At 32.2% G+C, this 27,614-nt stretch overlaps 1 protein-coding gene across 1 annotated transcript; it reads right to left on the bottom strand.

Annotated features, from left to right (window-relative positions):
- Window positions 1-821: 821 nt before the first annotated feature.
- Window positions 822-23,441, bottom strand: bib (MIP channel family protein big brain). The gene is made up of 5 exons (XM_075295311.1): window positions 22,841-23,441; window positions 20,188-20,354; window positions 16,785-16,911; window positions 5,343-5,550; window positions 822-3,474 (listed from the first exon to the last, which is right to left on the bottom strand). Exons 1-5 carry the CDS (start codon window positions 23,026-23,028, stop codon window positions 2,122-2,124), a joined length of 2,043 nt encoding a protein of 680 aa, XP_075151426.1. The 5' UTR covers window positions 23,029-23,441; the 3' UTR covers window positions 822-2,121.
- Between the last annotated feature and the right edge of the window lie 4,173 nt (window positions 23,442-27,614).

Genomic DNA, 27,614 nt, shown 5'->3' with positions numbered 1-27,614 from the left:
CCAAAAGTCGATAAACTTTTCAATGACGTCGTATTGTCCTTATAATAAAGTGATTTGACTTAAAAATGGGTATCTTAACATGAAAGAAAAAATTTATAGGCTAAGGTCAACTTGACTTTAATAATTCAGAAAAATTCTTTAAATTTAATGAAATTGTCTTTAAATTTGTTGTCTTTTTGCATCTTGACTACAAAGCAAAAAATCGTTCAAATATAGGACATGTTTTTCAAAACTTTATTTTAAAGAAGTTTTTTACTTCAAACATAGCATAATTTCTACTGGAAGTCGAGTCCTAATTTGGAAAATAAAGTTGCCGTTAACTCGTTTTTAAAGGACTTTGATAGCATATGAAGAAAAAAAGCTGAGAAAGCGAAAAATTAAAATTTGCTTCCTAGAAGCAAGTACACAAAACCTAAATTTGAAAGAGAATTGCGTCTTAAAAGTATCCTTACTTGTAATTTCCACTTCTTTGGCTCGGAATCAATACCAAATTTTTTAAAGTAAAGACAAAATCGTTGGAACCTAGTATGCTTTTTTTTTCAGTGTAGAAAAATGAAAAATAAATTGTGCACAGGATACGAGTAATGCTTGCAATAAGCTATAGTTAATCTATTAATTCCATTAGATAACATTTTACACAATCCATGTTTATGACCATTCATGATTTGACAAGTTTGATAAGAATATAACGATCTTCATCTTCAATGTAGACAAACAGATCAACATAGCCAGATACCTTGAAATGTAAACCTGTCCAAGCCAGATTTGTCATTGAAATCTAAGCAAATCAATTTTTGCCCATTTAAACAAAAAAACAAATATTTCGTATGTACCATACATCTTTATATATTTTTTGGATTTTTCAGATTTGCTTGATTGTTATACGATTTTTTAGCAATAAAGAAAAAAACTTATGAACAATAATATAAACTAGTATTTACAAAAACATGTATTTCTTTGCTAAACATTTGAGATGTTATAACTAAATTAATATTTATATTTAAAATTGATTTCATATAAACTAGATTTAAGAATAAGTTTGCTAAATAGTACAAAACTTATATTGTATATCTAGGCTGTTTAACATGAATGTAATAAATGATCGAATGCATTGCAATTTCGATTTTCCTATAACGATGAAAAAGGTATTCGAATTATTCTTTTTAGATTATGGCATTCCTATATTTTGTTGCAAGGTTTGGTTCCAGTTAAATATAATTGGTATATAAGTTCTTCTTAAATATATGACTATACGTAGAATTTTTTTTAAGATAAACATTGAAGTTAAAGTGGGTTTTTGTGTACATTTCTATAACAACTCCTTTGGATCTGTAAATATATATGATTTTATTGAAATATGTAATCATCGTTTTCACCTCGCAAATGAATTTAATTTTGAGGCTTATCAAGGTAATATAAGAAATACTTTAAATAAAATATTTTGGGCTTTGACATTGACGATACTAATTAGGATTGGGCATTTCCCATAAAAACCTATAATACGTTCGGATTTAGCATTGAAAATTAGATTTTTTTGCAGTTACTTATTTTACGATAGTTAATATTTTAAATGAAATACAAAATTTGCTGCTAAAGGTGAGTACTATGTTCGAGTTTTTCACCAAAACACTAAATTAAAAGTGCAAAAATATATATGAAGACGATAACATTTTTATCAAGTCTCTTCAAATTATGGATGGAAAAGATCCAATGTATTGATTGCGAACCATTTAATATTTCAAAATTAATTAATTAAAAAAAGTAACTTAACTTGAAAACTGAACATAGTACTCAGCTTAAATCGTGAAATCATTTACTTTAAAAAAGTAACGGCTCTTTTCTACTCGAAATGCGAACTTAGTATTGGCCTTTGGGAGAAATTCACAACAAAAAATTCCTTTAACTTTACTTGGTCATGGAAAAGCCCAAATAAGCCATAGAATGGTATCTTAGCCCAATTGCATTTTACACAAAATCAAAGAAGTGTTTAAAATGTTCCAGTCAGTCTTTACATTTTTATGCTTCAAAGAAACCTTGAAAGACCAAATCTCATGATATTTTTGAAATTGTGTCTTCTATTTCGTATTGTTTTTGTAGAGCAGGGCTCCAGGAAAGCCTTTTTCAATTGGGTCTCATAGGTAGCATGCCATAATGTTGTTGAGGATGAGCGGGTGGTTGCTGTTGGGACTGTTGATGATGGGTCATCATTTGCTGTTGCTGTTGTTGCTGTGGAGGAGGTTGTTGTTGCGTATGATGAGGAACTTGTCCTATCGTTGTGGTTGTTGATGTCATGGTGGAACTTTGTGATGCTACCACAGGTGCCGATACTTTTCGTTCTGATTGTGTTCTCATTGGCGGTTGATTGGAAGACGAAGTCTGATTTTGATTAGGTTGTGGTGGTGGAGCATACATTATCATTGGGGGTTCAGTGCTGGGAATTCGTGCTGGTGGAGTCATTGAAGATCCATGGTAGGAGCCATATGAACTATCATCAGATTGAGCAGATTGGCCTCGGTTTCGAGTCACAGTCATTCCATAAACAGATTCGGGACGCCGTTCAAATTTAATATTCCCATCGGTGGGGTTTGGGTTATGTCTAGTCCCATAAACTGATTGAAAACTTTGGGGTCCGTTGTCTTGAGGTGGTTGTGAATGCATTTGTTGTCGTTGTTGTTGATTGGGCGCTGTTGTGCCCTGGGGCTGATGTTGCATAAGCTGTCCTGTCAGATGATGGGGCATTTGTCCTTGATGTTGTTGTTGCTGCTGTTGTTGGTTTTGACGATTGGAGGATCCATAAATACTTTCCGATCTTTGTTGCATTTGATTTTGTACATTTTGATTTTGTAAATGTGAGGATTGCTGGTGTTGTTGCTGCTGTTGTTGTTGATTTTGTTGTACATTCATTCGATATAAGCTTTGAGCTGGCACCAATGGCCCAGATCTGGGTAATACATCGCGATTAATGTTTGTATTGCTTTTAGCATAGACTGATTGTGAACGATTCAAATTGGTACGTGTCAATGTGGGCGAGCGGCAATACATAGAACGAGTTCCGCCATATAAGGGTTCCTGTGGCTGGTCAAATTTTGGAGGGGCTGTATACAAATTCTGACAATAATTGCCATTTCCGCCATTCGGAGGGGGAGGCATAACACCTCCACCACCAACATTCTGTGTTGGTGGATTATTAGAATTTTGGCCACGCTGAAATGTACCCTGATATTTGGTTTGCATATTTTGTTTCTCCAAATCCAAATCATAATTTAACTCGTCTTCAGAGTTGATGGATGACGACTCATTGTCCATGGCTGCTTTGGTGTGGCGCGCATTGCGTTTCGTACTGAATACGAACTCATATACGATGCCTGAAGCAATTCCACCAACTAATGGACCAAACCAATAGACCCAATGATTATCCCATTTATTCAAAACAAACGATGGTCCCAATGAACGAGCAGGATTAAGATATGGCATCTGTAACAAACGAAACGAAACAAGTATTAGATCACATTATTGTATTAACGATATTTTGAAAAAGAAAAATGTATATGTATAGGTATGGTATTTATACAAATTTTAAACCAAACTCCATTGTCTATAACCAGAGATGGTCCGAGTAGCAATATTTTGGGTTTTATATTGTCAAAAAGTTGTAAACGTCGAGAACGCCATATACCTGTATAAAACGTAAAAACCGTAGTAAATGTCAAAAATACTTACAGGGTCCTATATTTGTTTTCAAAAACTATTTTTAATATCCTAAGGGATGAAAACGTCATATCATATTTTTTTTTATAATATTTAATATGTATTTTTAAATTTTTCTCAAAAGCCCTTTGCATAATTTTCAGGCATATGAAAAACGATTGAATTCAAGGCGTTTTCAAATTACTGTGGCAAAAATCTGACTAGCCTACAACAAATTTAAATAACCTCAATTTTAATATGAGTATGTGAAATCCAACTGGTTGGATGATTATGTGAAATCAACACTCGGTTCTGGGCGAAATTAGCATTTTCTTACCATTTTTTATAAGAAAAAGACATTCGAAAATAAAAAGGTAAGACATAAATGCTTCTAAAAAACGTATACTGTACAAATTCTTATATTGACAAAAACGAAGTATTTTGTGAAGGTTTACGACTTTTTTGACGTATAGTAAAATACGTCGTAAATGTATGTCAAATACCTTACAATTTACGACAGACCATCTCTGTCTATAACACAGGATGTGTAATCCTTAAGAACGCATTTCATCAGTGTGTGTGTGCGCAACAGCTGCAATAAAGATTTCTCACGCTTTCACAAAACGAACTATTCTCCACTGCAGAAGAAAATCTTTTGTTCTAGCAGGTACGTATCCTAGATGAAAAGAAAGAAGACAAAACACGTGCAGCTGCAGGTTTCGTATTCTGATAAATCATTCTACTCAAATCCTGTATAAATATTTGAGCATAAACTGCTTCCACTTATCAGGTATGGGGAATGCAAAATTCGAGAATATGAAATGGAAATGATTATGTGTAGTCCTAAAATGGTAAAAGTCACACTCATTTTATGAATAGAAAAGAAAGTACCACAATTTTCGTAGCCTGAAAACATATAACGTTGTCATTCACTTAGAATTAATATATTAATTTTAGGGTCCATACAATATTCCGAAAACTACTCTTTGTGCAAAATAAGCCCATCACCTGATTTGCGTTGCCATACCGTGGACATAAATTTCATATGAAATCTTGCGAATCTGCGAACACACAATTTCTAATCGTTTCAATTACTCGACAATATGTAAAAACCAGAACAGGCCTGTAAATGTCCTTAGATTACTTTAGGTATAGTGGCAGCCCGATATTCCAGGCTCACTTAGACTATTCAGTCCATAGTGATTCCACTAAGTGCTGCCCGATTCTATGTTAGCACATCTTTATTTTAATAAATTGAAATTACCAGGTAAGAATATTACATTTACTTGTTACAATATTAGTTAATACAAATTTGTTAAACCAAGACAATAGCAGTATAGTTATAAAAAAACCTGTTTCATATTGTAGAAGGTCAACAAAGAGATCAGTGCTCAAAACAAATTAAAACGTGGCCGCCTTTGATGTTTGATGATTTGCCCAAGCAAAAAATGCTAAAAGTAAATCTTTCATTAAATTGCTTGATATTACCAGATTTTTCTTTGTCTCCTGTGTTTCTGTCGAAAACTACACATAAAAATACATAAACAGCAGGTGTTTTTTTGTTGTGATAGTGTTCAGGCGATCGATCGCTCATGAAACATATTACAAGACTCAAAAACTGAAACATAAGTATTTTGTGAAAAATTAAAACTTACCGAAACGAAGCTGCATGCACTATAGGCCGCAGCTATGGATGATGCAGAATGTCCCATAATTTTTTTAACAGAATCCGTTGAAACAAAATACGTTAAAACCACAACAAACGTTAAAATAAATTCCACTCCAAAACGTTCCCAGGCTGCTAAGGTGGCACTGTGAGATATGGCTGCCTGTAAATTTCCTTGATAGCCAGGTACGGTCACACTGTAAGGGGAAAGGTAAAAAATTAAAAAAATCTTATTTAATATGGACCAAGGATTTAATAACTAGAATAGAATTAATCCACTACAAGAAGGCTAAGGTATGGAAATGTGAAACGGTTTAGAATTAACATGGATAAAGAAATTGTAAGTTGAGATTGATCGCATCACAAGGATGCATAAAGCTTCTAATTGAGTCGCAGACAATTTATCTCAATTCCCGATTCCCACCGTATGTGATAAGGTGTGCGCGACTATTTGAAAATTATGATGTGCTAACCCACGCAAATGATTTTTCATCGACACAAAGAATAGTTAGCAACATTTTATGATATACAAAACATATCGGTTTATGTTTTGTATATCATAAAATGTTATACATAGACAAAAGTGAGATATGTTTGGATTTTTTTTTGCGTTTTTCAAAAAATTACATATAGCAAATATCTTTTGCCGATTTTAGTATTTTTTAGTATTTGAATTCTGCTAATATTTCATAAATAGATGAACTAAAACAATGAACAAAATCCCACATACTAAATCTTTGCAATATGAAGTAAGCTTCAAGAAAATTTTACTATATCAAATATAAATATTTGTAGAGTTTGTAAGGCTTGAGGTCATGTTGTAATAAAACAAATAAACTCCCTGTTTTTATATTGTGTTATTGTGAAATCTTTTCAATAATTCGAACACCATCATTTGAAATTTGTAGTTTTAGCAATAAAAATGAACGGGTATTATCATATCACCATATCAAGATCTTATATTGCTGTTACTATATTCACTGAACAAATTTATAATACATTTTTAACACATGTATAGTTCAAAAGACATGGCAATGTCATTTTAAGCTAAAACCACAGTATCCTTGAATTTTATCTCATATAACTTTTTAGTTTTAGATTTTTAACATCAAATGTCCCACTCTTAAAAAGAAAAAAATAAAGAGGGAAAAGCTTTGTGCATGGTTGATTGGTGTATGCTTTATGAATCATTATTTTATTCTTTGATACATCGTGTATAAGAAAGGGCAAGTCATTCCTAAAAACAATCCTTACAAATCTTAAAGCGTCCTGAATGACAATCTGCCTTAGAAAACATTAAGTATCACCTTCGATGATCCATCATTGTGCGCATCTTTACAGAAACATTATGTGACTGTTCACATATACTTATTTCAAAACTCAATTTTAACACATTGTCACACAATTCTTCCATTCATAAATTTATTGTTTCCTTCGTAGTAGGCTCTTCTTTATTGCTCTTGATTGTCCTTTCACATACACTGCATCTCAAGCATTTTCTAAATGCCACCTGGTTCAAATAAACAATGTTCAGAGAACAGCCTAAAATATCCTAAAATCTACCCTGCCTGTCATCTGATATTATTTGAAGATCTTCCCAAATCATTCAATGTTTAAAACTAGGTACAAAACAACATAAGTTCAAGTACTTACAGATACGAGTGAGACATTCTTCTCGAATGGAAGTTTTAATTAAGTATCATAAGTGTTTGGTTGTTGGGAAGTCTATGTAATTGAAACCTTTCGATATGTTTAAAAAAAATTAGTAGCAAAAAAATAACGACATCCTGTTCATCATACCAAGCATCACTTCATGTTGCAAGTGTTGGTAAACACAAAGAGAAGGGCTGGAAATTACAACCTACCCTTGATTGAATCAAACTATACCCAAAAGAGAGATTATTTTTTAGATCAAATGACAAGATTTATCAAAATTAATACGGCTAACATTTTATGGCCACATAGCATGTGGAAAATTAATTATTTGTGAATTTGTCGTCCATACACTTGCCCTATACGATGTGTCCACATTTGGGTATGTGTTCGAGTACTCTGAGTTACCAGGCAATGGCACATCATTACTATTGCTCGCTTGTCCATTATTGAACGATTTAATAAAGTCCTCTATATTTTTATACTTCATAATAGTCGATTTAGAATATAAACATAATTGGCATTCTACACACTGTGTCGTACTGTCATCTCCAATTTCTACAATTGTAGTGGATTGAATTGATGCTATTTGCCAGTGATCAACCATGAATGGTAGGAAACCAAAGGAAAAGGATAGAAAAATCAAGAAAATTAAACATTTTCGGTTATTTATCATGCTTATCAAATAAAAATTGTCCATGAAATTTGTATTTAAATTTGCTCTGGCATTTTGAAGTACAATAATAAATGTTTATGTTCATTGCAATATTTATTGAAGGGTAGCATGACGGCAATAAATATTTTGTATTTGAAAGGTGTCGATCAAAAAAATAATGAAACAATAAAATTTCCCCACTGTATTTATAACAGTCACTCCCACTTACGGTAGTGAAAAATATTAATATTTATTTTATACTAATATAAACTTAATATTCTAATCAGAACAAATATTAATGGCTCAAGTCTATAGTAGAATATGTCAATAATAAGTCAATTAAGTATGTTTTTGGAAACTTTGAGGTTTTTAAATGTACTGCTGGTATATATTGCTATTATGTTATTCGAAAAAGGTATGCATTACCATTCCATGGATGCATGATGGATGTAGTCACGGTATGCCTTTACATGGATTAAATGCATTTAGAGTTTTTATTTTATTTTTGTGTATACGCCAATTTCTTCGGATGAAAAATTTTCTGATTAGTTAATCAGATAGATATTCTTTTGATAAACTATAATGATAAAAGTATTATACGATATAGATTGTGTAGTGAACAATAACAATCAGTTATACTTAGGAACAATAAAAGACACCAATAAAAATCCGTCTCCGATTATGCACATAATATTTATGCCAATTGTCAAATAAATCTCTTTTCTCATTCAAATTCTTTTTCATTTTTATCTCATTTTTTCATAAATCCGCTTACAATTACCGTTTGTATTCGCATAAATGTCGATTTATTGATTGTGAGTTTTTTTTTTTTGTTCATAAAAACACTATAGGGAAGGATCAATTAAATCTGCATAGCCTGCCCTCTTAGTTTGTAATCGAATGATTTACATACAATCTTTTCTAATTTCAGTACAACTCTCCGTATATTCTAATCATGTTAGGGTGGTATGTAAAAACTTGTTTTGCCAAATTTTACCGCGGTCCATATAATAGTGGTAAATGCAACTGAAGATGCAATCTGTGAAACAATAATAAAAAACAACCGTTATGGGGAGGGAGGAGTACACAAATACAACTAATTGAATTAACCCCACTGGGTCGAGTAGATAATGGCATATATGTCAGTAAGCGAGAACAATACAAAAACAATTATAGGGGTTGTGGTTTTATTGTCTGATGGTGATGATGATGAAGTACGCGTTCGTTGGTTGGCGAGTATGTGTATACGTGAAAGGTGGTGGTGATTGTTGTCTAGCTTTTTTCTGACAATACACTCATATAATATAGTATAGCCACAAGGTGGAAGGGGTGGTAGCGTAGTTAACTGCTGTGATATTTATTTTTTGGTTTTGTGACACTTTTTATGAGTGCCACTTAATTTTTGTTCATTCTTTGAATGGGAACTAATACAACGGTAGTTGTGATGCACATTTTGTTGTCATGTGTTTGGTGTATAATACCTTGCATTCAAATTTATGTTAAATTTATGACCTAGTGGTAATGTTACACTTTTTTGGGTTGTTTGTATTAGAGAAATGTGGGTGATTTTTTTTATTTATTACTGCAATGAATTTTCGTTTATGGCACTTGTTAACCGTTACTTTTTTTCTGAGGAAGGAAACACAGATGAGATGTGCTGAGCTCACAAAGTTTGTTAATTGTTTAATTCGTTGAGCATATGCGCAGATTTTCCACTCATTCTCTCAACATTTTGTGAGTAGTTTCTAAAGATGGAGATAAGCAAAGGGAAGTACAGTATTTCCATATGGGGTAACTTGAAGTTTCATCTGCAGTGGTTGGATGAACATAGCATTCCAACAGGTTATTGAGCCTCAAATTGTTTTTGATTGTTTTAAATAATCATGGCGGCGTTAAACAAATGTTAACATTTTTATGCTTGAGTTAGATTTGGTTGACTAGTAGGTTAGTTTAGGTATGGTGACATTTACATCTCTTTTGTGAACTTTTATCTTATCAATTAGTGCTCTTATCTATGCTCAGTTCAAAACCAAGGGTGTTCCTTTTTATAGCAGGATCCAAACGACTAAGAAAAGCTTTGAAACCATCACCAACATTACTTAGAGGTAATAAACCACCACTTGATGATCAAATTCTCTCAATTACATCCGCAGATTTAATATTTACTGATACAACCACTTTTTATTATACTTCCCAGCAACATATCAAATTTTCTATCTTGAACTTAAGCCGTTCGAAATACTTACTTTATTGGGTACTAATCCATTATGTAAACACTTTCGTTCAAGTACAAGCAATTCATATTTAATCCATGGAAGATTGCAAAAGTTCTTGCCAAAGCATACAGTTGGCCTTAAAATAATATTGCAGTAAAACAAACATAAATTCTCATCGTCACCAAATAAAGTGACAATCACTGGTGGCAGTCAACATAATTCATTTGCAGTAATTTTGCTACATAAATTCATGTATAAACCCCTTAAAAGGAGAGAAAACTCATGAAATATTTATGGAAAGCACGTGCTGATATGTCATTGCTAAATACTCTTCAGAAACATCATCAATAATTATTAATTTTCACAAACTCTTTCCTCCTAACCTAACCTTTTAAACCCATAAGCCGTCTTTTTAGGAAGGGATAGCAAAAGGGGTATTGTATTATTTTTACAACCACTTTCCCATATCAGAACGATTCCTGACGAATTTCGAGTTTATTTTTCGCAACTGGCATGAACTTCGAATTTATTTCTCATAATCTTATGTAATTTAACCACAACATAGAGCCACCATTTGCAGTACTATGAAAATGCAGGCCAAAAATAATCTGTTTTTTTTTTTTTATTTTTTTTTTGATAAACTACTGAGTATATATAAAAATTGTTTTTGGGTAAAAAGGTCACATAGATCAGGACTTTTATGCCAAAAAATAAAAAACATTTTTATGGCATACACGGTTACATGACAAAATATGCATTCTTTTTCCAAAGGGTTATAGAAAGCTAGGGATGATTTTATGAAGTACATTCTTGATTTATGATGAATCTAATTGAAGGCAATTGAAAGATTTTGCCATTTCAGATCATATAGGATATATGCCATAATTGCAAAAATTAGCATAATTTAAACATATATATTTGTACGCTGTAATTGTTATGGCCAATCGATAATAGCAATTATATGTAAATTGGAAAACGGAAAAAAATGTTATTTGTGTAGATTGGCAAATTTTGCAAGTAGTGTGAAATGAACACATACTAGAAATCTTTCTATGATATCTTCACGCTTAAAAAATCATTGATATTGAAAAATGTTGAGATAAATGATGGATGGACCTAATAAAATTTTCTGTATACATGTTAATTACATCCGCAAAACAAAATTTGCTATAGGCTTAATTAATTCTAACATTTCTATTTGCATGGGGAAAATTCAATTTTTAAAATGTATTTTTTAATTGAATTAAAACTTTATATCTGCTTTGTACACGGCAGTGTTGGGAAAGTACCGAGTATTTTATTAAAAGTACTCGTTACTGACGCATTTTATGAGTATTTGATATCTGGGAAAATCCTTTTACCAGTTGAAATGACACAAACAAGAAACACAATATGGCTTCATATTTCAAGCTTAGTTTTCCATAGAAACTCCTTATAAGATTTCAACATGGGATCTCACGGCAAAAATTATCGCTAAAGATTTTTAGCAACTGTCAATAGTTTAAAAATATTTGTATTATGGAAGACCTAATACAAATAAAAAGACCTATATACCTAAACAAAATATATTTTATAAAAACTGGAAGATGGAATCCGCCTTTTTAAACTGTTTTTAAACTTTAAAAAGAATAAAATATAAGTTTTATATTAAAGTAACGAGTACTCAAGTTAAAACACTAGTGCACGGGCATCTTTAAACTGAAAGAATAGTTTTATAATACAGCTCCTCAACAGAAAACAATACGATTGTATTAAATAACTTGGACTCCTATCAAGATAACATTGTACTGTGCTGAGTAAAATCTTTCATGCCTAATAAATTTCTTCGCCTATTTCATTGGTTCTTTTTTATCTGTATTTTATTCGAAATAGCCACAGTGATTAGCAATGAGGAAGTCAAAGATCCTTTTTTCAATGTTATTAACTTCTTCTTTGTTTCTGTTGAAGTATACTACGTTCCACTCATACGTCCGTTCATATGCACGTACAACATAATCATCAATAGAATTTATATACGAGCAGGTGGTTTTCGGATGAATCAAATTAAACCCGTTTGTTCAAGCAGATGATAACGTCGACAACAAAACAATATTAAAAGAAAGGAAACCTGAATTTTAAAATTGAAACACGTGTTTAAAACCATTTTTTTATTCTTTCTCGTCCTTTTCGTATGATCAATACCACGGTCGATTGAAATACTAAAAGAGTAGAGAACCAATGCACTTATATATGTCTGACCGCAAATATAACAAAGACAAAACTCTGAAATCCAAGATTTTTTCGTCATGTTTTTTTTGTTTTGTGTTGGGACAAAAATAATAAACATAAGCGCCGCAAGTCTTTCGACGTCTATAGACATGCGCATAAGCATTTTCAATTCAAGATCTTCTTACACGCCGCCAACTATGGTTTAATCATGGTTTGCATAATAAGTTTAGTTCCTCAAAAAAGGGCAAATTTCTTAGCTCGTGCAACACGAAACCTGCAAGTATACCTTCTTAATTATAACCGTGATCGCCGGAGAACAAAACGCGATTGTTTTGGAACGTGCCCAAACTGCATGGAATGCTCGTTGAAATCTTCAAATAAAAATCAAATAATGTGTAAATTAGTTTGAACCAACTGTATCTTAACGAAATCAGATACATAATTATTATTTTTAAAAATGTGTTTGGAACCCACACATTCAGGATATCAATTGTCATTTCATGAGAAAAGATATTTACATTCGATAAGAGTGAAAACGTCCTAAAGAAGAAATGAGCCAACACATGAGAGTACTTATAGGCGGTTCTTTAAATGTATAACAGAGTACCCTTAGCGAACATATTAAGTCTCCACATGTTTAGTCTTAAGTAGTGAATATGTCAAATTGCAGAGGCGATTTATTTCTATTTATTGCTGGTTAAAAGAGGATATACTGAAGTGAAGCTCTAAAAAAACGACACTTGAATATATAACATTTTAAGGTTTCGGAGCGGAAATCGAAATTGTTTTCGATATTTTAAAGACAAATAACACATTTTATTAAACCAATAATGCACTCATAGAAAAAAGTGTGATATTAATAGCTAACACAGACTGATGATCCTCAACAGACACAATCCTACAGAAAAGATATACATATAAGATAAGATATATCACAATTTTATCCGATTTCAATAGGGTGCGGCCTCCTCCAAAACATTAACTTGGGCATAAAGATCTATTAAAGATCCCGAAATCTAAATTGCGAATAAAAAATAAATAAACAAACGCTGCGACAATCACGGATAGCTCGATTCAGGAGGCCATTCTGAGTTTATCAGTAATACATATATTTTGATCGGATTTCACATATTCAGACTACTACCACGTTGTAGTTTAGATATAAAACAAGGATATACAGCCGTAAGTTCGGCCAGGCCGAATCTTATGTATGCGTAAAGAGCTTGTACTAAAAACTGTCATCCACAATAGAATTACTTGAGTTGTGGCAATACTTGCCGATGGCAAGGTATCTTAAAACTTCATAACATCGTAGTCTAAATTGTAAGTTAGTCCATACGGGGTATATATTAGACAAAACAAGGCAGATTAAAAACATATATAACTCAGTTCTTGAACGGTATGAATTTTTGCGCGGTAATATGGGTGTCGGTTTATATGGGGGCTATACCAAATTTTGGAAAGATCAAAAGAAATTTGCTTATCCTGGAACACGCAGAGAAGGAATATGATCACCTCAGACATGTTTCAAGAGCAAAATGTTATTTTTGTGTGGAGACCATGTAACATGTTTGTCACTAAAATGTTATTTTCTCGTCAACTATAACCTGCTTGCCGAAATCAGATACATGCCCAGCAAAAACTCTTATTACCAGGTATGAGTACAAGTATGCCTGTGCCAAATTGGTAACAACTTCCTCGTACATATATCACTAGTAATACTTTTACACGAGCATGACATTGGAGGAAAGTACTTCCGTGCAAGCATACCAGCAGTAGAAAAATAAGTACTTCTTCGCAAGCATACCAGCTCTCCAAAAATAATATCTTTACCATAAAGATACCCAAAAAGTTCGAACTCACCCCTCTTGTTTTGTAATCCAACACACTATACCACGCTCCACGACATGGATCTATTCAATGATGTTATTTTGTAATATAAATCATGTACTTTACAACTTTAGAAAACAAAGGTATATTTTATTGGCAATTTTTTTCTGAAATGTAATTTGGCATTACTTATCGCTACTATTAACGGAGCCCACTGTAGAGCCGAACCCGGACCTCAAGATATGATTTTGATTACCGGTATTAATAGAAAGACTCACTTTTTGCCTATACAGGTAAGTTATTATTTTTAAATCACAGGTAATACTGCAAGTGGTAACTTTTTGATTACCGGTATTACTGAAAGAATCACTAGTGCTTACCCAGTTTTTGCTGGGTGATTTCTGAGAAAATAACATGGTTGCGAAAACCATGTTACATGGTCACCACCCAAAAATAACATTTTGCTCTTAAAACATGTTTGAGGTGATCATATTCCTTCCCTGGGTGAAGAAGCTATATATAGTTATGGATCGATATGGACCAATTTTTGCATGGTTGTTAGAGTCATATGCTAATATAACATACAAACTTTTAAACGAATCGGACGAAATTTGCTCCTCCAAGAGGCTCCGTAGGTCAAATCTGGTGATCGGCTTATATGGGGCCTATACGAAAACGTGGTTCGATATGGCCCATTTCCAATACCATCCGTACTACATCAATAACAACTACTTGTGCCAAGTTTCAAGTCGACAGAATATATATACTTTATGGGGTCTTAGACCAATATTTCGACGTGTTACATTCTGTGGTGGACGGTATAAACATCAATTGAACTATTACCCTTTTCTATAACAGATAGGATAAGAACGAACAATTTGAAATCCGATAAAAAATGAATCATAACAGTCTTATTTATTCCGTTTTACTTTTATTTCTTATAATTTCAAAGTGTAAAATGACTTATGAAGAAAACATCTGTTGACACAAAAAGTCTTGTTTAAAGGAGCAGCTGATAGATTTCTTCCTCAAAACAAGAAAAATTCCATTAAAAGATAAAGAAATAACAACAAGACTTGTCCAAATGAATATATGGTCAGTGTGTGGTGACTGTCAAAAACATAAAAAAACACATGGACGCACAAATTTGTATGCGTAGGTTTAAAAGAAACAGATGGTACACAGGCACAGTAACTTAAATCCTACAACCAAACGCACTCATACATCCCTGTAAATGAACACAAAAGAACTAATTTGGTTTTAAACCCTGTTGAACATACATTTCGAAATCTTAATGAAATCGGATTTCTAACGATCCTTTTGTTTTTTTGAAACGTCGTCAGGTAGCGAGCAGAAATAGTTACGCATGCTCTTGTAGAATCACTAGATTGTGTGTTTCGTTAGAAATCTCTTTGTTTAGAAGGGCGAACACCTTCGCAAATGTAATCCTAACAGGATATGATAGAGTCCTGAAAGACGCTGTTGTGCTCTGTCGGCGCATTGTTTTTCCTTGAAATAGGAGAGATGATAAATCTTTTTCGAAACCTTAACAATGAATAAGAGCATATGTTTTTTGTCTATTATTTCTAAGATTCTTTGTCGACGTATTACAGAGGAAATAAGCACTTATATAAATAGGTTTCAAAGAGGTTCTGTCATGAAGAAAGCATGAAGAAAACTAAAAACTACCTGCTCAATTATTGTCTCAACAATTCGAAATATCGTTTTTGGTTTTTTAGATAATATGCTTTTAAAACATTTTGTGCCGTTCAGATTATGTTTTGTAAATGTACGACGGAAGGGGTTCATACTTTTTCAAAAGACAGTAGTCGACATGTTCTCCAGTTTCCTTATTTCCCCACACGGTTACTTCAAGAAAACGACAAACAATGAAAGTAGCCAATACAGCTGCCAAAACAAAGTAAATTGTTGTTTTAACACAATCAAAAAATAAATGATAACAGTTCCAGAAAACATATATTTGTGACTACACATACTCTGCGTGGAGATATAGGGACTGTCCTGAACAAGTTTTGCAACTCAAATCAGTTTTCATGCATGCGAAAATAGGATGAGATTTCAAGTATTATGGACAAATCAAATAAATTCTGTTTTTAGATCCAAATTTTAAGTAGGCCAAAATCCTATCTGTTGATATGACATTTTTTTTTTGTACCGGCGTTAATAGGGTTCTAAGCTCCACATTAAAAAAATTCTTTCTACGGCACAAAATGTTATACAAATGAATTCCTCCTTTCTAAAAAGTATTATCTTTTGGAGCCTATAATTAAGACACATTTTTGGGTGTGATCGGCCATAAAACTTCCATGTGTATGTCTACATCCATGCAATAAGCACTAGACCTGTTATAGCACTACTAAACTTACTAAACTTAAATGATTTAATGGCTTTTTTATGGTCTAAAATGGTATTCTTTGATTTTCAAATTTCACCATAGTCAATATTTCCAGCGTAGTCCCTATTATTGTATAACCCTCCAGATATAAACACTGCTCATTTATACACACACATTAAGTTCAACTTGAAGGATTAAAGCGTAAGCAAAAAAATATACGAAGCAGGGAATCTTTAAAATCATTGTAATTATATGAGAAGATGAACTCCTCATACATTGCTCCCTCCAATATTCTTCGCATGTTTTGAGGTCAACATATTATATACAATTGAGCCTGCAGTATTATACGCATTTAAAAGAGTGTAAATATTTTTATAACTTTTTAGCATTTCTTTTCATTATCTTCATACTTTCTGTATGAGTGCTTGGATCCGGTTTCTTTTTTTGTTTGTTTCTTATTTAACAATTTTTTATTTTCTTAGAGAAATTGGATAAGAATTTGTGAAAACTTACCCATAAAGTAGAGCAGCTCCGGCTATGCCACCACCACATTGAGCCGTTATATACATGGCAGCACGTAAGGGTGATATGGAACGTATGACACAGGATGCCAATGTTACCGCTGGATTAATATGAGCGCCTGTTGGAGAATATATTATTTGGTTAATAAAAATATTAATTTGTTTAATTGTGAAAGAATTATTTAAATGAATGAATTTTTATATTATACTTTTATCTTTATTTCTACACTAAAAGAATAGTTTTTTTTTCACAAAGGATATTTGAGACGAACAAGGTAATATTTTATTTAAATATCTTTCGTAATAAACAAACAATAGAGATTAGAGAAACCCGCTGCATTGCTCGTCTCAAAAATGAATATATTGGCTCTTAAAGAAAATAATACTTTACAAGTAAATGTGGGTATTAAGTTCGAGTTTAGCCGCTAAAATCGAAATTTTTTACGATTACTTTTCTTAATTAATCCACTTTAAGGACTACGAGCTTTGAGAAAATTTGCTTTGGGCTATTCCCCATCAAGTTATAATAACATTTGCAACAAATATGTATAATTTTATGCCTTATTTTTACTGATTTAGTTTTTACTTTAGCGATTTTAGCGGCTAAACTCGAACTTAATACCCACCTTAAAGATAACTTCGTTTGTCTAAAATTTCGTAAGGGAGAAACCCCTTTTTCTTTGAATATGTGTGTTTGTATAATAAATGGTCATTTAGGAGATTATTTCGTTGTAAAATACATGTTTGTACATCACAATTAATTAAAATAAAGTTTATAGTCTTTTCTTCCAAATTTTTGACATTCTTAGATAATATGAAATTATCCCCAAACAAAACAACAATTGACACAAGAAATGTTTTAACTAAAATGCTAGAAATACAAAATCGATTTTCATCAGACTTAGAATGAAAAACGTTAAATTCTTCTTTCTTGGATTTCCAACGCAATGTTGGGTCAGTATATGATTTCAATTATCAATTAATAATTCTTCTGTTTGCACATTTTATATACACCCTCAAAAAAATCGCTTCTCTAACATATGTTCCAAACATATTTAGCAGGAAGCACATATATTATTGAATACTGCCGAAACATTAATATGTTTGTTTTATGTGAACATATTATATGTTTGGAAGCATTTTGAGCCCAAAAATATTATATGCTTGGAAGAATTTGTCCCAAAGAAGATTGTGCTCATTCTTTCACATAATTTTCACTTCCACGAAATTTTTTAGTTCTTGGCACCTTTTTCTGTAATACAAATAATGTTGAAGAAATTATTAAATTTTATAAATTTTTTAAATTTTATCTTTCGCCCGGACGGAAAATCGAACCGAGAACCATACAGTTTGTAAGCCTACACACTATCCACTGGGCTACGTAGCTGTTATAGTCACCAGTAGACAATTATCGTTTATATAGCATAGCGCCCACGAGCCCATGCAAACATAACATTATTTAACAGAAACATACATTTGTTGGCCACGTGGAGCAGTGGTTAGCATGTCTGCCGACCGAACACCATTTTTTTAATTTACACATTTATATTTATACTATATTAATTTTTTATAATGAAACTTCGAAATGTGGTTTATTCAAGATTAACAGTCAGAAACAGAGCTTGATATAAACGAAATGGACTGAGCTTTGGGATAACATATTATTTTTTTATTGCAAAAATAACAATTTTATTAATAAAGGGGAACTAAACTTTGTTTTATACATTTTACTGTTTAACTATTTCCTCCTTTTTTCATTTTAATGTCCCAACTCTAAAAAAGTATAGTGCCCTTTCGTTATTTTTATGAAAATCCCTTTGTAATTTTTGTATATATTCCACCGTTTTTTTTTTTTAATTTCCTTTGCCTGAATATTTTGACTTACTCCTCGTACATTGCGGTTTCATTTAATGAACCAAGAAAAAAATTGTGCCCATAATGCCAAAATGATAAACAAAACACATGTCCACACATACATAAAATGCTGCTCTCAAGGCGAAAACACATGCTTTTTTTCAAAGGTCTATTCTCTTGGTTCCGAGTGTCTATTCTCTTTACTCCGAATACTCATTCTAATATTCAAATTAATAATATTTAGACTTAAGCATATCAAATTTTTGGCCTTATCATAAAACAGTTTTCCGAAACAACATACAAGCGGTTTCACAGAAATTGTTCTCTTTTCATCCTCTCGCTGTGTTATGTTGATATCTTTCCTCAACCCTCCCGGTTTCCATCTCTATTTCTTTCTCTATACTCTCTCTCTGTCGCTCTCCGAATAAAATATCACAACATATATATGTTTACTCGAAATTTGTAAATTTATATATGTTTACATTCAAACATATTATTTTTATGAAACAATTATGCCGCAAACATAATATATTCTAACATATTGACATATGTGTCCCAAACATTTAGTATTATTTTAGGAACATTACATGTTTGCACTTAAATATATTGTGTTTAAAAATTGTGCTCGAAACACATTTTATTTATATCGGAACATATAAAAAACATACTTTTCTAACAGTGATAAATTATAATCTTTTTTGTAAATAATAAATGTTCATGATTAATGTTTTTCGGGAGAAAATTTGAGCTTTTTGATTATTTTAAATTGTGTAATGGAAAATAAAACCACAAATTCTGTCAAGTATCAAGTCATGGTAATGAATATAATACTCTGACATTTCATTACTATACCTACAAAAATGTTTTTGTTCTTAAACACATAATTATTCTTCAAACCGCAAAAAAAAATGTATAAAAATCGAAAAACCAAAAACCCAAGAAAACACAAGCAAATAAATCACAAACACATGTTGAAAATTTGTTTTCAACTTCATGAAAACAAAAGAGTCCACATTAAACAATAACACAAGACAGAAAAGTAAACTCCCAAGGGAGCCAACAGACTTGGCAGTAATTAAGTATCCCCCCAAAGTCGGTTGTTATCATTCCATTGGTGGTGCTTGTATGTGTTTGTGATTATTATGATGTACTCCCGTTCCTTTAATTGTCACCATTCCAAAAAATTACAAAAACAACAAAATTCTTTCAATTCTTTGAATCTTCTTCGTCTCTCTCATTTTCCCACGCAATCGAAATAAAACTGAAAACAAATCCATTATGCGACAGCTCCACTATCATCACTACCACCATATACCACATACTCACATCTCCTCCATCACGTCCATACATAGAATATTTCTTTGCATTTTGGGAACACATACAAAACAAACACTTGTAATATGCCTCTTTTTGGAACAATATACCATCATCCCACTTGAAATTGCACACAGCCATCCCATTATACTGGCCTGGATTTGTGTATTATCGGTGGTTTCTAGAGTTGATTTTTGTTTGTTTTTACTTGACAGAGTAAAACTTACCCGATATGTGTAGGAAACAATGTGTAAGGGTACCCATAGCTAAACCCGAAGCTAAAGCTGTAGCCAATAGTACCGAGGAGACGCTGGCACCAACGCCAGCCCCGGCAGCCGCCCCGCAAACTATGAAGACATAAAAGAACGATGCCAGACATTCACTAATTATGGATCTGGAATTAAGAAGAGAAAAAGAAAAATGTTTAATTGTGGCAAATTAAATACCATTTTTTCACCAAATATATATTTATGAATAAATATGTTGCAATTTTTTTTCTTGCAAAATTTAAACATTTTTTCAAGTTAAAATACTTGCGCCAGGTTTGTATTATAGCTTTAAGTGCATTGAGATTAATTGATTTCCCGACATTTCTTTAATGAAAACCATTAAAAGACGATCAAAATCTTTGGTTATTGGAAGAGGGATAATATCATTCGAAATTAAGGAAGTCAATGTCAGAATGATGTTATGGTACTTCTAAGTAATGTTTGTTTGTCTGTATGTTTGTGCGTCGTAATAACAATACATCACGATATACGTGAGTTGGTCAAAAAGTATTTAGTTTAGAAATGGAAACACTCTTCGCCAAAAGAATTCTCTTGGTTATTTTACGAAACATATAAGAAACATTGTACATTAAGTTTTGTTCGTAAAACGTTTGAACGTTTTTTTTTTGCCGATTTCGTGATATTTGTGTAAAAAGTTTTTACGAACTTATGGATATTTTACGGAACATTCATTCAGTACAAAATTATGATTATGTTATGTGAAATTATAGAATATGTTTGAGTGTAAATATTTATTTTTTTCAATTGTTCAATGTATGTATGTCTATACCAATAAGATGTTATGAATATGTTAGTGCTATCAGTTTCGTTGTCGTTGTTTTGGCAATAAAATAATATTGTTTAAAAAGTTTTCGTATTCGTTATAGATAACGATGATTTTCATAATAACTTTGAAGAATATACAAAGTTGAAACATGTATAGATTTGTATCTGGTGTTTTCATTTCCATGACACAATTAATTAAGCTCAATCAAGGTTTTTTTGTACTGAGATTTTCTAAATATTTCGCGAATTTATCACATTTTATATAGAGCGAATGTACAGAAGTTGTAGCGGAAATATATCATAATTTTACGATGTAATCCATTCTAATGTTCTAAAATATATGTTAATATGTTAGAACATAGTATTTGGGACATAACATTTTTGTAAATATAATACGTTTGGATTCAAGCATATATTAATTTAGAAATATCCTATAAACGTATATGTGTTTAGAAGAGAGACCTAGAGAATAAGCAACAAGTAAAAGAATGGAAGTAACCAATTGGCGCCTTAAAAAATATATACACAAAGAAAATGTCATTAATTTTTTTTCTAACAGTGTATGCCTAAGGTGAAATATAATATGTTAGAACAATACAAATAATATCTTGTTTGGACCAATCCTGAAAATATATTTGCTTGAAACAAAATGTGTTTGTGGTATATGTTACAGAAGCGATTTTTTTTTTTTGAGGGAGTACATAAACCAACACATCGTTTTGCGAGTCTTGATAAAAGAGGCAATAATTGCAGATTTCACATTCAAAAAAAAAAAAATAGAAGAATATTTTCGATTTATTTGCTACTGTGGATAAAAGGCAAGATGCATTTTTAAATTTAAATGTATACTTCCAAGCTTTATACTAATAGCGCTCCGAGTCACCAGAACGACAGTGATTGAATTTTGTTGGACTCTGGGAACATTGGATACCAATGGAGTCAATTAAGTAAAATTAACTCCCGGTTAAATTTATTCTCACATTTCGATTAAGTTTAGTCGGCGGAATATTTACAATTTACAAACAATTTCAATAGATTCCATATATACGACTAGAAAACTTGTTTGATTTACTTTGTATATAATAGAAGAAAAAATACTCTGCCTCTAAATGATATTTCAGACAAACACAATTCGTTTTTTTTTATAATGGATTTCCTTTCAGAATAAATAACCCGAATTTAAGATAAGCGTAGAAAGGGATAAAAAGAAGCACGTCCATAACAAAAAAAACAACAATTGCAATAACATCGATGATTTGACTTTGGCAAAGAAACAATTACAATTTTGTACCGGTTGATGAATGCAAATTCGTCAAACATTTTTTTCGAGAGCAATTTTCAAAGCATTTAGGGTATACGCAGAATTTATTCTAGCCTTACGAAAATAAGCGTTATTTGGACTATAATATCTATCGAAGAGCGAGAAAAAATAGAACAAAGAATCTGAAATAATTGGTCTCAAAAATAAGTATTTTTCGTTGATTGTTAAAAGTTTAGATTACAACCTCTACTTTAAAATAACATCGAGGATTAAAACGAAACTAAGTGAGGAGGTAGAGTTTGGTGTCGTTTTCGAATGTCCTCTGTAATGGACCTCTATAGTCAAAGGGCTAAAGAGAACAGAAACTTCGTTTGTGTTTAAAAGTTCTTTCCTAGAAAAAGGGAACTATTCTTTCAGTGAACGCTTTTAAATTTAACTATGAATCTAACATGTTTCATAACCCTTTAATTTTTTAAAAGAAAATATTTCTATTTGTTGCGAGATTTGGGAAATTGAGAACAAACCATGCAAGTTACACACTTCTTGATATACAAATCGACTTACCTCCAAAACTCAAGGGTTCTAATTTCAGCCTGCATACTCCGCTTGGGCTGCAAGGTACTGGACAACCGATTATTTATGGCATTGCATTGATTATCTCGACGTATGGCTTCCAATCGTTCGAATAGAGTAACAATATGTGCGTCAATATTGTTCTCCAAAGGTATGGTTTGTAATGTTTCATCTGCCATTTTTTTAGTAGTAGTCTATTTATCAGTAATCCGTTTCAAATGTTTGTATTTGCCGAAAGAATCACAATTTTTTACTTTGAATTATTTGTTTACGATTTGCACACCGTTTTCATATTTCACCTTGAATTGTTAATAACAATAATTAAAGTTGTATATTTCTAAAAGCACAGCCTTCCGCACAAAAACACATATTAATTGAAATTAATTACTTTCAATTAAACTTATTTATTTGGAATTCGCGGTTTATCTCTTCAGTTTGACAGTGCGTTCACCGAACTGAATTAAAATTTAATTTAAAAGTAGAGAATCGTTGAAAACGATCGTTACCGACTTTTTGAGCTTGATTCTTTATTACCCGCACAAAACACGAAACGCGAACCTCTTCTTGCCGAGCAATAAGCACGAATGAATTGTTTTCAAAATCACATTCAAGCCGGCAATGATGACAACAATCCATGATGTTCGCTTGGTGTTTGTGTGTGGGGAGGGTGTGGTGAGGACCTGATGAAAATCCCACTAGTTCTCATGTGCAAAGTGAAATGCACATGTTACACACACACAAATGTATCCTTTTCACAAGTACTGTAATACTCACCACCTTCAACATGAATGAAGATAATATCAAACTTACCACATCAATACCCATTCGCATACAAAACATTCATACATGTTTGTCGGTGCATGTATCAAAATAACAACCCAAACTACGGTGCATGGACAAGTATGATATGTTTGGTTTGAAGTGAAGTTGAATAAGGAAAAGAAAAGTATGAGGTAGCTGTTTGCTGAAACATGAGGCATGTGCTCAATTAAATCAAAGAAATTAAATAATATCAATTTAAAATATGGAATAAAATGAATTTAAAACAAGTGAGTAAAGCAGAAAGTCGGGCGGGGCCGACTATATTATACCCTAAACCACCCCTACTGAATAATAATAAACATTATTTGTGGGGTATCAATGGTATATGTTTGGGGAAAACCCGCATTTCCACATTTAAGAACATTAAGGGGTACATGGGAGTTTTATCACAATCTGAACAGAAATGTCTGATATCACTAGCCAACAGTCGTTTTGTGATTTCTTTCTAGCATATTTTTATACCCTTCACCACTACTGTGGTACAGGGTATAATAAGTTTGTGCATTTGTATGTAACGCCAAGAAGGAAAAGTCTGAGACCCATCGTTTAGTATACCGATCGTCTTAGAATTAAATTCTGAGTCGATTTAGCGATGTCCGTCTGTCTGTCTGTCCGTCTGTCTGTCTGTTGATGTATTTTTGTGTGCAAAGTACAGCTCGCAGTTTTAGTCCGATTGTCCTAAAATTTGGTATAGGGTCCTGTTTCCGCTCAAAGACGATCCCTATTGATTTTGGAAAAAATCGATTCAGATTTAGATATAGCTGCCATATATATTTTTCACCGATCTGGTCATAATTGGCGTGTATATCAACCGATCTTCCTCAAATTCCGTACATCCGAATATTTTATGAGTCTCGAAAAACTTGCAAAATATCAGCCAAATCGGTTCAGATTTAGATATAGCTCCCATATATAGCTTTCGCCCGATTTACACTCATTTGCCCACAGAGGCCAAGTTTTTGCTCCGATTTAGTTGAAATTTTGCACAGGGAGTAGAATTAGCATTATAGCTATGCGTGCCAAATTTGGTTGAAATAGGTTCAGATTTAGATATAGCTCCCATATATAGCTTTCGCCTGATTTACACTCATATGACCACAGAGGCCAAGTAAGGAAAGTCTAAAGTCGGGCGGGGCCGACTATATTATACCCTGCACCACTTTGTAGATCTAAATTTTCGAAACCATATCACATCCGTCAAATGTGTTGCGGGCTATATATAAAGGTTTGTCCCAAATACATAAATTTAAATATCACTCGATCTGGAAGAATTTGATAGACTTCTACAAAATCTATAGACTCAAAATTTATGTCGGCTAATGCACTAGGGTGACCCCATCTATTGAAATCGGCGATACATATATATATATCAAAATTTGATCCGATTTTTCAAATTCAATAATAATTGCGACCGGAATCCTGCGAACAACAAATACATGGACGGACGGACGGACAACAAGCGCTAGATCGACTCAGGAGGTGATGCTGAGTCGATCGGTATATATTTTATGGGGTCTAAAGTCAATATTTGTGGTAGGCACATTTTTGGCAGATCAAAGTTATTATACCCTGACCACTATGTGGTTTAGGGTATAAAAATTACAATGTAATAAACCAGAGCTTCCCAACCCGATTTTCTTTGCGGGTTACCAATTAGTGGGAAATTTTCTGTTCATTAACTATTTTTTTTTTGTAATATTTGATTCTATTACTGACAAAGCACATTCCCACATCACTTTCAGCATGAAGGAAAGTGCGACATTTTGACTTTATGTACGTGTCAAAAAGCTTTTTTTTCTCACAGATAATTTGACGAAAACTGAAGACAAAAGTGTATAGAAGGTCCGATATTTTAGCCAGAAATTAACCGTTGCAAATAAAGGTAGTAAACAAATTATTGCATTCCATATAACATATTCTTCTTCTTCTTTCGTAGTGAATTATTGACGTTTTGTTGAACTTACACATTTGTGTTGTTTTAACAAATTTAATGATACAAAACCTGTTCGACTTAAAATAACGCTGCGGTTTCCTAGAAACCTCGTGCGCCTCACTGGGGGGTCGTTCCCCTCTTTAAAAAGAACTGTTATAGACAATAGCTTTATTTAAAAATTTAATTATAATTCAACAACAGCTTTTGTCAATACAACAACGATGCTTGTTAGGGTTTTCTTCAAAAAGGTCAACAACTAGTTTAGCACACTCGTAATTGTATTTACAAATTTCTTTGTAAATATACTTTTAAACAAAAGTTTAGTATTGACGGAGAAACCCGTTGATATTTTTTTGTGTGTTATCTATGAGCACCAACAATATATTATTGGTGCTTTCCAATTCCCATCATTCCAATTCCCATCACAAAAAATATTCCAGCAATTTAAAGTTCAATCTGTTTACTGGAAACCTTTAAAGTTTTATAAACATTTTGTACTTTTGTTAATAACATATTAGAAACTAATTAAAAATATATTTGAAAAGTATTAATAAATAGATTTGAATATTTAAAACATATTATCATAGGAGAATGTAATATCATATTATTTTTCATCCTCTGGGAACAAGTAATCTGATTTTGTTTCGTTAGAATCAATCTTTAAACAAATTTTATCAGAAATTTGATATTCAAAGCAGCATTTGATATGAATTAAAAAATTAATTGTATTGATACATATTCTACTTCTTCTTTTATTTAAAAAAAGTTATTGCAATAAATGTTCCCTTCACTTTTGCATTAGAATCAGGGATGGTACATTTTTAGCATTCTTAAAATTGTACTTAATCAGTACAATTTTAGAAAGCTTAACCTACTGAATGTCACGGATAAGCTAAACATACGTCTGTGGGACGTGTCGTAGTTTGTCATCATGTGGACGAAATTTGTGGATTTTGTTTTAAATTTTTGCACTTACACCGATTCTATATACGAATCCTTATCATTTAAACACGCTTTTTGGCTATTGTGTAACAAAAAAATCACATTTTCGGAACTCATTTTCATGAGGGAGTGCGAAAAACTAAAAAACGCAAACGTAGATAAGCTGTATAGGGTTAAACCAAAAGGTGTTTTTTCAGTTTTCATATTTGTTTATGAATGATATACGACAAAATAAAATAGTTGGTTTTTCTTGCCTTACAGTTTGTTATGGTTTTATTAGGGCACCAATATAATTTTCGAATATAATGTGTGAAAAAGGCATAAAACTAGAACGATTTACTGTTTTATTCTTTCCATTGCATTAAAAACTTAGTTATACCAAATTTAATGAAGGCTGGAACCGTGGAAATTTAGTGCTTTACGGAAATCAAAAAGTACCAAATTAGCGCCATTGCACCTAACGATGAGTAATATATTCTAGGTACTGTGTTATACAATAATAATCAATAATAACATTTCCTGCCCCAACTTCGTAAAATATTTTTAATATTAAGGTCGGTGCTACATAGATGTTCAGTTTTCGAGTTGAAAATCTCTTTATTCTCATGGTTACTTTTTCTACAATATATAAATATTAAAACTTGATGAAATGTAGATGAAAAGAAAAAGTACATTAATGAAGTAACCACGAAGATGTCAACGTGAAACCCGAATATAGTTTTTCCAATATATGGCGCTTATCACAATGGTTCTTTAGATGCCGTTAAAGTATGATATTTAATACTAAAAAACTTTTATAATCGTTTTATGATTGGATTATTCAGCTTTAGATGATCGTGCTTTTAATATGGACATTAGCAAATAGTTTTTCATGGCCTTTTTCGCTTTAGGATGTATGCCTCAACAATTGAAATGTAGGAAGAGTTTTGTAATTCCATCCGAGACTGTAAAGACAGGAAAAAAACTTTCCCGGCTTCAATGATTTAGGCTTTAATTTACCGATTAGCCGCTTGAATTGAATTAAGCATACATTTAAGACACAATTCACTTTCATGTTTGAGTTTTGAT

This window comes from Haematobia irritans, chromosome 2, assembly GCF_050003625.1.
Source record: "Haematobia irritans isolate KBUSLIRL chromosome 2, ASM5000362v1, whole genome shotgun sequence".
NCBI classification, from domain to species: Eukaryota; Metazoa; Arthropoda; class Insecta; order Diptera; family Muscidae; genus Haematobia; species Haematobia irritans.
Note: the sequence above shows the minus strand (reverse complement) of the source record. Positions and strands in the feature narration are given on the sequence as shown.